This window comes from Antrostomus carolinensis, unplaced genomic scaffold, assembly GCF_000700745.2.
Source record: "Antrostomus carolinensis isolate BGI_N321 unplaced genomic scaffold, ASM70074v2 scaffold8616, whole genome shotgun sequence".
NCBI lineage: Eukaryota > Metazoa > Chordata > Aves > Caprimulgiformes > Caprimulgidae > Antrostomus > Antrostomus carolinensis.
In genome coordinates, this window is record NW_010319781.1 from 231783 (window position 1) to 247443 (window position 15661).

General features: G+C 45.3%; 1 protein-coding gene across 2 annotated transcripts in view; it reads left to right on the plus strand.

Moving 5' to 3' along the window:
* The window catches only part of GLRA1 (glycine receptor alpha 1), a 40110-nt gene extending 27321 nt beyond the window's left edge, over window positions 1-12789 (plus strand). Inside the window, exons 4-9 of one of the 2 annotated variants that reach the window (XM_029085289.1) lie at window positions 954-1177; window positions 5000-5082; window positions 5748-5885; window positions 6882-7096; window positions 7762-7908; window positions 12475-12789. In XM_029085289.1, coding sequence (XP_028941122.1) covers window positions 954-1177; window positions 5000-5082; window positions 5748-5885; window positions 6882-7096; window positions 7762-7908; window positions 12475-12789 — 1122 coding nt within the window. The remainder of the gene's footprint in view (window positions 1-953; window positions 1178-4999; window positions 5083-5747; window positions 5886-6881; window positions 7097-7761; window positions 7909-12474) is intronic. The other variant, XM_029085290.1, reaches the window with a different exon arrangement.
* Window positions 12790-15661: the final 2872 nt, after the last annotated feature.

Below are 15661 nucleotides of genomic sequence, written 5' to 3' on the forward strand. Positions count from 1 at the left end.
TCCCTCTCCTGATAGCTGGCTCATCCTCTCCCCATTTCAATTTGTTGGCTCACTTATGTGAAATTTAGCAGAAAAGGGGCACACACATCACCATGGGAAGCTATTGGTAAGACAAGGAGAACAGAAACTGCCTTTAATTGCTCAGGAAAGTGTCTGAGCTTGACCTCAGTAGCCATCCTTGGCCTGGGGAACTCAGGGGAGCTGTAAGACACACGGTTACAAGGCAGATAATGTTTTGCGCAGTGCTGGGGGACGAGCTTTGACTACAGAAGATGACCATCCTATAAAATCTGTAGCATTTATGACATTTTGACATTAAAGAGGGGAACCCAGAACACTCACTTAGGATTAGTAGAGCAGACTTCATGCACATCCCTCCCACATTCACATACTCTTATCAAGGGTAACCGGTCCCATCAGTTCATCTGAGTTAACTTTATATTAGTGGGGACACAGGGAATATCCCTTCCATGGACTGCCTGTCTCCCTGTGCCTTTTCTTCTTACACGTCTGGAGGAACCATAGATAGTCACAATGTGGGATTGTTCAACACTGAAAGAAGTTGGCTTCAATGTTCTTTTCCCCTCAATCCTATGCAGCAGTCATTTTTCTGGCACCAGCCCTTATGACCCCTACAACTGAACATCGCTTCTCCAGCCTCAGGGTTCAGACTAGAGGTCTTGACCCTTCACACACAGCTGATGATTGCTGTGATGGAGGCATGCAAGGATAGGCAGCTGCTCATGCTATGAGATAGCTGTAAGCTACAGAGCTAAAAATAACAACTGCTCCTTGAGAAATAATGCCAAGAGGACTTGCCATAGCCTGGGAACGTAGGCCTAGACATGGTTTGTTTGTGAGAATGATTTCAGTACATGCTCTCCAGTTTTCAGGTCTTTCAGCCTGCTCTGATCACTAACTGCATTTTTCTGCTCCCTGCTTACACTGTGCAGGATTACAGGGTCAACATCTTCCTGCGACAGCAGTGGAATGACCCACGGCTGGCATACAATGAATACCCTGATGACTCCCTGGACCTGGACCCCTCTATGTTGGACTCCATCTGGAAGCCTGACTTGTTCTTCGCTAATGAGAAAGGGGCCCATTTCCATGAGATTACCACAGACAACAAGCTTCTGAGGATCTCCAGAAATGGCAATGTCCTCTATAGCATCAGGTGAGGTGACTCAATGGGGAGAGCTCCACCAAGGTGGGGGAGGGCAGAGCTAAACTGCCACTGTTCAAACCTAAAATGAAAAAGTGGAGACTTCACGTGTGCCTTTGGGTAAAATAAATTGAGAGGCTTTTAAGTGGGAGAGCACCCAACAGTGTCATAGTAATGTGGTGGGAAGGGACCTCCAGAGTTCTCCCATGCAACCTCCTCCTGACAATTGACAACAGATCAGGTTGGCTGTGGCTTTGTCTGGCCTAATTGAAATGCCCCATGAAGATCCCATGATCTCTGCAGGCAGCTTGTGCTGGTGTTTGACTCTTCTAAGGCAGATTCCCTCACTCAAAAATCACTGAAAAGTTTAAAACTTCCTTATTTCCCTGACCAGGATTGTTTCATGATTTTATGATCTCTGCAGACAGTCTGTGCTGGTATTTGACTCTTCTAAGGCAGATTACTTCACTCAAAAATCACTGAAAAGTTAAAAACTTCATTATTTCCCTGACCAGGATTGTTTCATGATTTATTTTTTTTAGTGAAATACAGCTACATGAGCTAAAAGAAAGAAAAATATCATTTATATTCAGCATTAACCTGTGCTTACAAGCAGTGAGGTATACAGTTCCCTGTTTGCATGTGGGTACTGTGGGAGCAAAGTAATGGACTGCAAGTGAAGAGGTCTTTCTCCAGTCACCCCAAACAGAAGAAGTTGGGAAAAGTGTGGAATCATTCTGGGAAAGTGCCATCAGCTACCTGAGTTTCAAGTCCTAGTTCTGCATTAGTAGCTTCCCTTTAAAAGAAAACATGAGAAACACCATTATTTTTCTTCATAATTAAATAAGATGCCCATCCAAAAGGACTGGGTGGTACTCTATCACACACCGGTGAAGAGCTTGAGATAGAGATGTGCCTCATGCCTCCTTCCAGAGATCAGGATCTTGGAGAAGGATGGTGCTTTTGAAGGGCATGGAGGCTGCACACCATGAGCTGAGCTGCCTCTGGGACAGCAGAGACCACTGCATTTCTGGAGGCACTTCCACACCCCCAGGCAGCTCTGTCCTCAAGACCTGCTGGCACAACTATGCCTGGGAAATTTATTTTCAGAAACAGTTTTATTTGCAGAAGAGAGAGGGAAAAAATCAGTGGAAAAAGAAGGCTGGGAAATGCCTCCTTACATCAGTTGTTAAACCCATGTCAGAGCAGAAGGACGTTGGTACTTCAGCCAGATGGTCACCACTTGCTGCTGCTTCTGCAACAAGCAGAAAAGTGTTAACCAGGAAGGTGTTAATCAAACCATATTGAGATCGAGGGTTGGACTAGGAAAGAATCTAGCTCATCTCTATATTTCTCTGTCTGAGGACTTCTACTCCTCACTACAAGAATCCTTAACATCCCTAATATAAAATTAATTGAGATATTATACTAGTACAAGCCTAAAACCAGCTGTACTACATGAAAACTCGTAAAAGCCCATGAAAACTATGTCAGCATTACCTGACAAAAAAATTAGGGAAACTGCTAAGTGGAGCTTCATGGCTTTGTCTCAGCATAACTCTTCCCATTTATCCCTTCACTGCTAGATCCAAAAATCCACCAGTGAAGCTGAAATAATTACACTGAATTTCCCAGAGGAAATCAATCCAATCCTGCACTTTCACTTAATTTCTAACTCCATCCATTCTTTATTTCAAACCAATGAAATTGGGATCAAACTTCATGAACTTAAAGAAGAAAAGTTTAACTCTGTCTTGAAGACTCTTTTGTCTCATGTCCAATGGAAAATTGCCTAAGGTAACACACCCCATCTCACACTGCAGCTCCCAGGGGCAGCCATGGGGAAGAAAAAGTGGCATAGAGCTGTAAAACAGGAAAACAAACAGCTGAATTCTGCAACATAGACAGCCTCCATAAAACATAAAGGTGGTTCCAGTCCAAAGATCAGATCCCTGATGGCAAAAGCAGTAAGAGAATTGCCATGCACACTGGCTGAATGTAGAAACCTCACATTTCTTTTTTTCTAAAACCAGGCAGGTAGTAAAACCACCAGCAGCAACTTGACAGTGAGCATGGCACAGAGTTCTGTTCCAGGTGGGTTTGCAGGAGCAAAAAGGGGGAATGATAGGTCACCTCAGCCCTGGGGTTGCTCTGCAAAACAGAGCAGTGACTCAGCAGGAGACATGGAGCAATGTGGTTGAGCTGATCACCATTTTCAAGGCAAAAAAGTTGAAAACACTTCAGTTCTTGTTTTAAAAACCTTTCCTATCTTGCTCATCTCCAAATGAAAAGGCAGGTTTCTTTTTAAGTACATTTTCCTGTGGAAAAAAAAACAAAAAGAGGACAATCATGATGGAAAAGAACAATGTAAATACAAAGAGTTTCCAAAAGGAGACATAGTCTTTCCCTTTAAAAAAAAAGTTTCTGTCTAAAGTGCTCTACCATTTTCTAAATGTCTTTTTGCTACTACTTCTTGCAACAGCCAAACCTTAGTCAAGACTTTGTCCCATGGACCCAAAGCTCAGGGTGCTCAGCGCTGGGTTTCCAAAATCACCCTTGAGGATTTCACTCTCTGATCCCTTCTCAGCACACATTTGTCTAGCACATGCTCGACATCTCATGACCTGGTCACAGCTACAGTCACCCCTGTTTCACATCTGGCAGATATTTACAGTGAATTCTTCTCAAGGGGCTTGTTTGAAGATGTAATTAAAGGCTTATCTCTCTGATCGATCAGAGATGGAGTCCCCTGCCAGAGATGCAATGAGAAGAACAAAGTGCACACAAGCTAGTGGTGAATCTCTTCTACCCAGGTGGTTGTTTAAATACAGAAAACACAGTTGTTTTCATAAAAAGGAAACTTGAGCAGGTCGATTCTTTCTACTGTTACAACATCTTCTGTCCCTACATAGCTCTAAACTCAAGCAGAGAATTTCTTGCAACATAAGGATTTAAGTTAAAATATCTTCCCCTCCTACTAAGTTTCTTGTAGGTCTGATGATAGAAAAATTCAATTCCTGCCCCTCAGGATATTCTGCTATTTCTACATGGAGGTAAAAAGCTGAAAAATCTAAACACTTCAGGGAACAGCTTTTTCAGCATTATCAAACCAAATAACACAAGTCTAGCTATCTGAATCAAATCATTTAGTATCAGTTTGTTGACAAAAACAAACAAACATTTTGAGCACAGATCATGGTATAGGGCGGCACAGCAATACACCACAGAAAATGCAGCCTGAGAAAATGGAGCTGGAGAAACAAAACTAGAGGTCTCGAGAGGCCCAAAAAAAAAGGATGACACAGAGGTTCATATTGACTTACCACAGGGCATTTTCCCTGCAGAAAATCCCACCAAAGTTTCTCTTTTCATCACAGCAATGTGTGATCTTGACCAAAACTTTTTTTTTCCCTGGCACAGAAATGTTCTGTTCAAAGATTTCCAAACAGTCACAGTCTCCAGAAATGTATCTGAGGGGTCCAGAGGTTGGGTTTGAGCTTGCTGCTAATCCAGATTGTTGTGAACATGAGGAAAAAAAGGAAGACAGAAGCAGAAAAACTGTTTGGTGTGAGAACTCTTTGTTCTGCACAGTTATCTGCAGCAGGCGACTCTGCTGGGGACTATATCACAGACCCAAGCACTTGACATTTCTGATGCTTTCAAACACCATGTGTGAAAACACAGGCAGGGAAGAGGTGAAAGTTCAGTCATTCCCCCCAGCAAACCAGTGGGTCTCAGGCAAGGTACCAGCCTGTTTGCAACATAGGATGTCCAAGAGGGTTCACCAATACCACAAACTCTTTGGCATTCACTTGTGCTGTTTTCTCTCCTCAGGATCACGCTGACTCTGGCCTGCCCCATGGATCTGAAGAACTTCCCCATGGATGTACAGACGTGCATCATGCAGTTAGAAAGCTGTGAGTCTTGTGCACATCTCCATTTTGGAGATGAGACAATGTGTTTTCCCTCTCCCCTGTCACCTCACTCCCTAGTTGCAAACTACCTTCAGCTCAGCCATCACTGGAGTCTTGTTCAAGAACCACTTGCTCAGGATTTTCCATTCATTCAGCATGTGACACTTCCTAGAGAAGCTAAACCTTAAAAAAATCCCACCAGAGGAGCCCTGGCTTGCTTGTATTTACATTGGCCTTTCACTTTGGAGGAGAAAGGTCAAAGTGCTTTCAGCTGCAAATGGGATTTTTTTCTCTCTGGATGAACATTTATCCCTAGTACATGTTGCTTATCCCAAAGGAGGGAAAGATGATGAACAATTTCATTCAGAGAAAGAGGTCAAGTTTGAAAAAATAGCCAACAGCTCAACAAGTCAAATTCAAGAAAAAAACGTGATTTATTGCCGATAACTCATCACACACCATCACGGCTCCAGGGCAGGTCATTCCTTGGCTTTTACCACATGCACAAGCAGTTCTGCCTCAACCCAAAGCCCACTCATTACAGCATTGCCAAGGAAGGCCAGGATAAGCCCTTGCCTCCAAGTGTACCTCTCTTCTACAAGTCTGTGCCTTTCCAGATCAGTATTTAATATGTTTTTCACATGGTATTTGTCTCCTCTTCTCAACAGTTGGCTACACAATGAATGATCTCATATTTGAGTGGCAAGAAAAAGGAGCTGTGCAAGTTGCTGATGGGCTGACATTGCCTCAGTTTATCCTCAAAGAAGAAAAAGACTTGAGATACTGCACAAAGCACTACAACACAGGTCAGTGCTGTTTACCCTTCGCTGCTGGGTTCACTACAGAGGAACTCAGGACTGTGCATTTGCCAGTCTTTTGCTATATATGATGGCACTCTGGTGATATGAGCCTTGTCCTACACATCTAGGGACAACATATATATAAACACACATAGATAAGTAGCCAGTAAATATACACACATATAGGATAAAAAGGATATAATACTACTAGAGAGTGTCCAGAGGAGGCCATTAAACTGGTGAAGGGCTTAGAGGGGAAGCTGTATAAGGAGAGGTTGAAGTCACTTGGTTTGTTCAGCCTGGAGGAGAGGAGACTGAGAGGAGATCTCATCATGGTCTAGAACTTCCTCACAAGGGGAAGAGGAGGGGCAGGCCACTGATCTCTTCTCTCTGGTGACCAATGATAGGAGCAGAGGAAATGGCAGGAAGATGCACCAGAGCAAGTTTAGGTTGGACATTAGGAAAAGGTTCTTCACCCAGAGGGTGAACAGGCTCCCCAGGGAGGTGGTCATGGTACCAAGCCTGACAATATTCAAGAATCATTTGGACAACGCCCTCAGACACATGGTCTTGCAACTGTCCTGTTCTAGGGCAAGAGTTGGACTTGATGATCCTTGTGGGTCCCTTCCAACTCACAACATTCTACGATTCTATGATAACAAGAAGTTAATGGACGCAAATGTGTGGTACCCTCTTGTCCCCAGTAACATCTGCATCAGTTCAAGGGGGTTTGGTCTGGACCTTCTCTTTCAGCATCTTCTTTTGTCTTTGACACAAGGGAGCAGGTGAAATTTAAGTGACAAAGGACATACTGACAAGAGCTTTCTTTGCTGTGTCACTGCTGTATATTCATATTTCAGAAACAGGCAAGAGCTGTTTATTTCCTCCTCTAACAAGACTCTGGTTCTAGGCAATGCAAGCAAAGTCCCCAGACAATAGCTGAAAACAGGAAGCTCACCATGCTTTACCAGTGATCTTCCATGTATCTCTTGTTGTTTTCAGGCAAGTTCACCTGTATAGAAGCTCGTTTCCACCTGGAGCGGCAGATGGGCTATTACTTGATCCAGATGTACATCCCCAGCCTCCTTATTGTCATTCTGTCCTGGATCTCCTTCTGGATCAATATGGATGCTGCACCTGCTCGTGTTGGCCTGGGGATCACCACAGTGCTCACTATGACCACGCAGAGCTCTGGTTCCCGAGCATCACTGCCCAAGGTAGAGAACACACTTATCTTCACAGAGGAGGAAAATGTGCACTCTCTGGGGACAGCACATAAGTAAGTCACCATACGGATCCTCCTGCTCAACATAGAGACATTCTGCTGCTATTGCACTATCCCTGTTTAAGGGCAAGCAGAATTCCAGACCACTCCTACCAAAATTTTAGCAGAGTTTCAATGACTAGCAGCAAAACTTCTCCTAAGATTCAGCACTCACCCCAAGATCTACCACAGCACCCAGCAGTCAGGAGCTCTCTACCTTACAAACCCTTGCAACAACGATACATGGATGTACACTCTACATTCTAGCTTTTATTCACTTGACCATCATACTCTTATAATAGTCCTGAATTTCCCTGTTGTGAAGGAATTCTGGTATGATTAGATTGGATTACTCTTTTACTTGCATATAAACCATCACAGTCAAGACCTGGATACATTAAAAACTGTAGAATTATTGCTACTTAAGAGCCCAGGAGCAGTTTCAGTGGCTTGATAATACATTCATGAGCTAGGTTTTGGTATCCAAGAGCAGAGTCAACCGTACCATGGCTTGATTAATTCCTCCCAAAGACCCTGGGAGTAACATGCAAAATGGAAAGCAAAAAGTCATTTGGGTGCAGAAGCCACCTCATCTCAATCTCTCTCTCTGACTCCTAGGTGTCCTATGTGAAGGCCATAGACATCTGGATGGCCGTGTGCTTGCTGTTTGTGTTCTCTGCACTTCTAGAGTATGCTGCCGTCAACTTCGTGTCTCGACAGCACAAAGAGCTGCTCAGGTTCAGAAGGAAGAGGAGGCACCATAAGGTAATACATAAAGCATGAAGGACACAGCTGGAATCTGTCCCAGCAGAACATCATTACATGGTCAACTGAACCGAGCCACTAGCTCCCAGGGAAGTCCTCAGTATATGGTGGAGGGTCACACATCAAAAAGCAGGGCTACCTCAATGAATTATGTCTCTTCTAACAGTCTGCTGATCCCAAGAATCTAGCAAGCTGGTTTTTATTAGCTAGCCAAGCAGTCTAAACCAGAAGGGTTGTTCTCAACAGAACAATTTTCACACAGCAATGTTCTGGTCTGAGTTCTCCTCTTTAGAAGACACAGGGACGACTGGGGGGAGGCAGGCAGGGAGGTGTGAGGGATGTCTGTCAGAGAACAGCATCCCCCAACAAGACTGTCCACATTAGCCCGGAGGTAAGTGATGCATCTTTTGTCTCTATCATCTCCATGTTCAAAAGCATCTGCTTCTCAGACTGACTGCAAATTCCTCTTGGAAGAAAAGAGCATTATTCTCAGCCTTAGCCTCGCTCCATGCTTACTCACCATGACCGACACCAACCCGAGCATGCACGTGTCACATAGATACGCAACCCCTGCAGCCTGGACTCTACCAGCTTTTAGGCTGAGGTACCACAGCAAAGATTTCACCTCACAGGATGCACTAGAAAGAAGCATAAAAGTTTGTGACTGTGGTCTTGTAACTGCGATCACAAGACCGAAGGCACTTAAAAACTGCCCTTAATTAACTAGTAGAATCAGGTAGGTGGTATCAAATCTGGGGTTCCCTAAAACTAGCATTAAAAAAAACAGTAAATTTGCTAAGAAAAGAAAACATAGAAAATTTTGCTGGTGGGACTCTCAAGGAGACCACCAAGGTCTGCCTAAAATATTCCTCATAGGTATTTGCCTACCCTCTATTTAAAGATCTCCTCATGACCCATCCCATCCAGAGACCCCCCACTCCATTGCTTCACTGTCCCACCCATTAAAACTATTTCCCAGGGTCTGACCTGTCCTACAGCAGTTCGCAGTGTGTGCTTAGAGAATTGCCACCATTCCAGGAGACAGTGGGGACTAAGGAGTAGGAATCCCTGTCTCTTTGTAGATTTGCCTCTCTCTGCTTCAGTTGTCCTATTGCAAAACAGGAGACAGTTGTTCACTTGCCCCCAACCCAATCAGGACCCAGGATGAAAAGTGTTGGACAAATGCAAGAGAGAAGTAACAGACAACACCATCAGCACCCATTGATTTTGTTTGGCCAGAGCAAGACCCTGTCATCTCAAAATCAACCAAGGCCATTTTGGTTCAGAAGATGCAGCCTGCTTAATAGACCCAAAGTTAAAACCACCCATAGTGCCTCATAGTGCTTTTATCTCCTCATCTAGATCCAGGCATCCTGACTCTGGATCCATGCTGTTGTCTGCAGATCTCTCTGTTGATAAAACAATAAGGAGAAAAAAGCCACTAATATAGAGATGAGTTTAAAAGATACTTGCCAGAGATGTTCCATTGAACACAAGGCTGCTACTACAATCCCTGCCCTATCTCACACCAATTTAATTGGAACAAAGTATAAACAAAAACACTTGCAAAAGCAAAATGAACAAGGTCTGCAGGCTCATCAGAAAACTAGGAGCCGACTGCAAATATGCAAATGAGTTAGTGCAGCTGCCAAAGAACCTAATTGCTCTGTCCCAATGTCCTGACTTGTCTGGCTAGCTCTGCCTGGTTTAGGTATGACATGCCAGGCTAAAAACAAGTGGGATGATGCAGTGGTCCATGCTGGTGGAGGCAGCTGGGGAGAGGACCAGCCCATGCCCACATTTGTTAGGTCTGACCAAATCAAACCTCCTAGCCATTCTTCACAGCTCAATGCACCAATATGCCACGGTCTGACGTTAATATAAGTGAATCCAGACAAATCCGTTTCTTATTTTCCTCTGAGTTAGATGCAAGGTACTAGCTTATTCTCAGCATTAAGAGTCTTTTTTCCTCTCTGAAAAATCAAAATCAAATCAATAAATATCTGTTGCCAGATTTCAATTGGTCTTTTCCATTTCTGAGCCACCTCTTACCTCCTTCCCTCTGGAAGAAGGGGGAGGACTAGACTAGAAAGACTGACTAGCCATCTCTCTCCAAACCCATTATTCCATCTGTATTTACTGGGACAGACAGGTCTTGGCATGGGGAGATGAAGGGACTGTGGTGACCAGGGAGAGTTACTGTCCCTTTGAGTCTGGTTAATATGACACCATCATCAGACCCACATAGAGTGTGTTTGGAGACCTGGTCCAAGGAGGCCAGGCCAGTGTAGCTGGTGATGTCTTTACCCTTCTGCTTTGATATGATATCTTGAAAAAGACACCATTAGCTGCTCTATCCCAGGTACATCACTCACACAAAACAAATCAGACACAGAAAACAGCCAGTGGCCTGTTTTCTTTCCTCAGCAGTGAGGAGAGAAAATAAATGCAGTAAATTAGGGAAATAAGTGATTTAGGCTAAACCAGACATGTGTCAGTGCTTGTGTGTTTGTGCAACCAGAGAAGAGCAGAGGCAGTTTTACCTGAACCCTTATAATAACCTATGACCTTAAAGGTTTTTTCCAACCTAAATGATTCTATGATTCTAATACAGATGTGATGAGAAGGTTTATAAGCTCTGAGCATCTCAGAAAGCCAGGCCTTTGCAGCACATGCACACATTATTAGCTGCACAGAGTCCAGCTAAAGAAAGGGGGACAGATGAGGGATGAGACAGACCTTTAAAAAACTCTTCATGATGTCCCAGAGCCAAGGGATGCTGGTGCCCACTGCCTGAAAGGTGCAGTCCCCAACACAGCCCAGGGATCCCGTGCCACTGCCGGCAAGCGCTGGCAGGAGCCAGCAGTGCAGCTGGAAGCATCTGCTGACCATGAAGCGGTGAGACCAGAAGTGATCCCTGCTACCTGTACCCCTCCAGGTCCCTATCCACCCTCATTGCCAGTGTCTCATCTGCAGTGCAGATTCTGGCTGCCTGAAGAGTAGAACTCCTGTACCACCTGTCATGAGAAAAGCAGCCTTTTTAATGGAAAAATTCTCTCCAAGAGAGCCAAGAGGAGAGTTTCTGTGAACCTTGGCTCCCAGCTCACAAAGCATCTCTTACTAGGTATTCAGCACCAGGACTCACCCAGCTCTGAGAGCAGCTGGGTCCTCATTTTCGGTGCCTCAGTTTCCCTGACCAGAGCACTGCCTCCTCACAGAGGCATCGTTAGGAGGCAAAGACACTGAAGGATTGTCAAGTCTCAGATATCAAGGATCAGAGATACACCAAGGGGACACAACCAGAGCAGGGAATAATTATCCAAAGGCCTGTAAATTTGTTTCAGCCAAGTGTCTGAAACAAATAGGACTGTTGGTAGGTCACATAACTCACCAGCTTGCCACCCTCCCCCCCAAAAAAAACTAAAACAAAGAAGGCTTGATATTTTGCTTTGCTCAGATCTGCCAGTGTGCTCTTCCTTCTGCTCTTTCACCCCAGTCCCCATGCACAGTGCCTCCATCCCACGCAGCTATCTGCTTGATATGGGAGCCATCCAGAAAAGACACTCTGCAAAAGAGAGGGGAAAGGGCAGCAGGGCACGTCGGGCAGGTGGGCTATAAGGGAGGAGGTTGGTAGGTCAGCGTTGGGGGACACAGGTCAGTTTTGGGGGACATAGTGTGGATCAACCTCTATAATAGATAATTAGTACTGTTGGTCTAACAATTAGCCTTGATGACCTGTAGTCAAGAGTCTTGGGTTTCTGACCCTGCCTATGCAACTCAGTGGTTGCAGTCCTTTGGCCAAACTTGTTTTTTTCCGGTGACTACACCCCTGTGTTCAATAAAACAGAGCTAGAATGCTTTGAGAAGCCTGCAAGGCCTCCTCCAAAAAACACCATTTGCTTTTAGACTGGAAAACAAATTCTTTTTCTTGCTTAAAAATTGGAATGAGCACAAGCAACCATGTCTTACCGTTGACCTGTAGAAGGGCACTTCTGTTCCTCACCTGAAAGATGGTTTGTGGAGAGGGGTTGTGGGGCTCAGGGGGTCCAGTGGGCAGGTGAGCTGAGGGCTGGTTGCACACTGCCTGCAGAGGTCTTTTCCTGGACAGGTCTCGGCACCTGCACGTCCATGTAACTCTGTAGGAAGCCTTGCACTGAGGCTTCAACTGCCTGAGTTACATGGAGCCCACTCCTTCTGGGCGAGCTGATACAGCACAGGCAAAGCAAAGAAGGTGCTGAGAGGAGTGGGGGGGAGGGAGAGGCAGAAGCAAAACAGGGGATGCAATTGGAAAAATGAACACAGTGCCACAAATGGTTCAAACATGTCAAAGACACCAGCGGGGTGGAAGTCAGTCCTGTTCTCCATGGGGTGCCTGGATCCCCTGATTTGCATCTGTGCATCACACAGCTGGCACCCCTCTATAAGGCTGATCTCCTAAGAACAGAGGGTTTGTCCAAGGGCGCTGAGGTCGGGGCGTGATGGAGGTGTCTTTTCCTTGCAGATCAGGAAAATGTCACTGGAGAGCCTTATAGCGAGGGTGCACTGTCTATATCTCATTTTAAGTAGAGTCCCATGCTGAATCTGTTTCAGGAGGATGAAGCTGCTGAAGGCAGGTTCAACTTCACTGCCTACGGGATGGGACCAGCTTGCCTACAAGCCAAGGATGGCATCTCTGTCAAGGGTGCCAACAACAACAACACAGCCAACCCAGTCCCACCACCATCCCGCTCCCCTGAGGAGATGAGGAAGCTCTTCATTCAACGAGCCAAGAAGATTGACAAAATCTCACGCATTGGCTTCCCTATGGCATTCCTCATCTTCAACATTTTCTACTGGATCATCTACAAGATCGTCCGCAGAGAGGATGTGCACAACCAGTGAGGGAAGGGGATCAGCTGGGAGGGAGCAAGGAATCCTTTATATATGTGCAATAGCAATGCAGCAATGCATGAATTTAAGAATGTGGCAATATCTACTAAAAAAAAAAAGGGGAGGGGGGCTGGGAGGGACTTTTAATCATGTGGACTGAGGATAACCAGCACAGGGAGCAGAAAAAAAAGCTCTTGATCTGGGGAGTGCAGGGTGGGGGTTAGTTTTATGGCATAGGAAGGTTTGGATTGCTCCAGCTGCAATCCAAGCAGTGTAATATATTAATATATATTCATGCTTAATTATAATGCAGAAAGAAAACCATCAAAAAAAAAGATAAACAAAAAAAAAATCTTTTTTAGCCTATTAACAGCTTAGATTCTCAAGTCACTGGAATAATTCATAATTCCATGTGCAGAAACGACCGCAATTACGCTTTATCTGACTTTTGCTATAGAAAGGCCATACCAGTCAAGCACGTGGGGGGAAAAAAAGCCCTAACAAAAGGAAAAAAAAAAAAGAAAACCCAAGAAAATCATTCTATGCCTCTTTAGGATTTGCACTTTGAAAACTGGATAGACGGGGAAACTTCAGAAAGAAGCTGTGGGTTGTTGTTTATTTTATATATTTACTTTTTTAAGTCCCAGATTTGCCGATCAAACACTTTGTGACTTTAGGATAGAGGAAAGTAAATACATTATCTCTCTCATCCCCATCAGATAGCATCCAATGGGAAACCCAAGAAGGACATCAGGGCCTTCATCAGAAATCGCAGGTACCTTCTGTCCTTTTAATTGACCTGGCAGGATTCAAGTCCCAGGAGTCAGAAATACTATTCAGAACACTAGAAATGATGAAGGATTTATATTTTTTTTTTTCCAAACTCCTTTCTGCCATGTTTGTTTACAATGAGGGGATGGAAATGTTGGATGAGTTAAAACAGAAATTATATTTAAAATATAGAGAAAACAGGCATATGTATGCCTCATTGTGACAGGAGCGGGCGAACGGCAATATTGTCAGTAAGGGGTGGGTGGGGGGAAGGTGTGTACAGAGAGAGCAGCTCTTATTTTCAGACATTTCATAGCAGTAATATTAATAGTGAAGCTGGGCCAGTAGACCCCAAACTCTATTTTTGTATCTATTTTGGTGCTGCATTTAGCTTTAACATGGATGGGAAGACAGAGCAGGCTGCTTTGTCCAAGGGGAGGTTGGCACAGTTTGGTGGGGATGGGAAAGGGGGGGAGGGAGGTGGGAATGGGTGAGCAAAGGGATCTTCCCTTTGGCCAAGTGATAGCACAGGTTGGCGTTGGGGACACATCAAATGCCTCCAGGATGTTATTTGAAAGCCTGGCTGGGGTTGGCATGGGCAAGTCAAGGGCTGGATGGCCCACTTGCCTTGCTGGGACCCTGAGCCGAGTTGCAGCACCTGGGGCGATTATGGTTGGACTTGATGATCTTAAAGGTCTTTTCCAACCACCATGATTATATGAGTCTGTGGTTCGGTCGTGTTCGTTTGCACTTTAGCCAGGAGAGTAACAGAGAGCGTGAAGGAAGAGACAATCAGTCTGCACTGAAGCACTTGAGGTCAGGTCTGGATTAGGCACTAAATGAAGGCAGAGAGACAAGTGGCACTTACAAGCTGCTTCCACTCTCCCTCCTCTCCCCTCACCCCCGTCTCAGGCTCAGGACTGGACCCCAGCTGACCTGGGCTGCAGATATGATGCTTTCTCCAGGAACAAACAGGTTCCTGCTTGCAGAAGCTGCATCCCAAATAGCAGTTGGAGCAGCTCACAGCAAAATGCCCTTCAGCACTGTGAGGTCCAGTCTGGCCCAGCTCAGCAGCATCCCAGCCTGGGATGGGAGGTGGGAACTTATGCTCAGCCATGGGTGTCCCAACCAGTGCAGCAAGAGGCAGCTATGGGACAGGGAGTGGAGCACAGGGTTGGTGCCAAGAGGTGGAAGCCCAGAGAAAGCACCAGGGCTCTCCTAGGGTGGACAGAACACCCATCTCTAAGGTTGCCAATTCAGCATCTTTCACCAGCACTAAATACACTTTATTTAAAAAAAAAAAAAAAGAAAAGAAAAGAAAATTTTTTAAAAAAGAAAGAAGGAATAAGGACAACAAGAAGAGAGAAAAAAATATTAAAAAAACAAACCATGATGGTTTCTGTGAGGACAAGGGCAAACTGAAGTATTTCCTAATGTTTTGGCAAAGGCCACCTAGCTTTCTGACTCCCTTTGCACTGCTGGGACAGGAAAAGGTCATGCCATACCAGTATGAACCAGTACATCAACCCGTTTCTTCTTCTAGAGCAGCAGAAAACCTCTGGGTCAAGGATTTCTCTTTCCCCTGGCTGACAGTGCTTTCCCAAGGAGGGAAATCTCAAGCTGTGAGGCAGAGCTGTTATTTGATGGTAGGACAACTTCCCAAGCCTTGGCTGGAGCCCAGATCTGCTGCTGGCTCTGGTTTTGTTTGCTGAATTATTGAAATCTCCCTGCATGCACGACAGCCAGTCGTGCCAACTGCGGGTTGAGCGATTGCTTCAAACCACACGTCCTTGTCTGAGATGAAAGAGCAAATCCAGGGAATTCCCCTCCCTGCCCGGCAGCAGGGCAGAGGCTTGGCAGCCCACGCAGCACGGTCCCTTGCTCATGCAGGGGAATCACCGCAAATCACTGTCATTTGGGCAACAAAGGTCCTGTTTCAATGCCCAGAACTTACACTTAGGAGTCAGGCAATTTGGTGGTGGTTCACACAATTTCTCAGCCTTCCCAGGCTACCTGGGATGGTTCACCAGGGCACAGCCAGCTGCAGGGCTGCAGGTTTCCTTTCCCAACTCCAGCTGCTCTAAGGAGTTGCCTGTAGGTTGTTAACAAATCC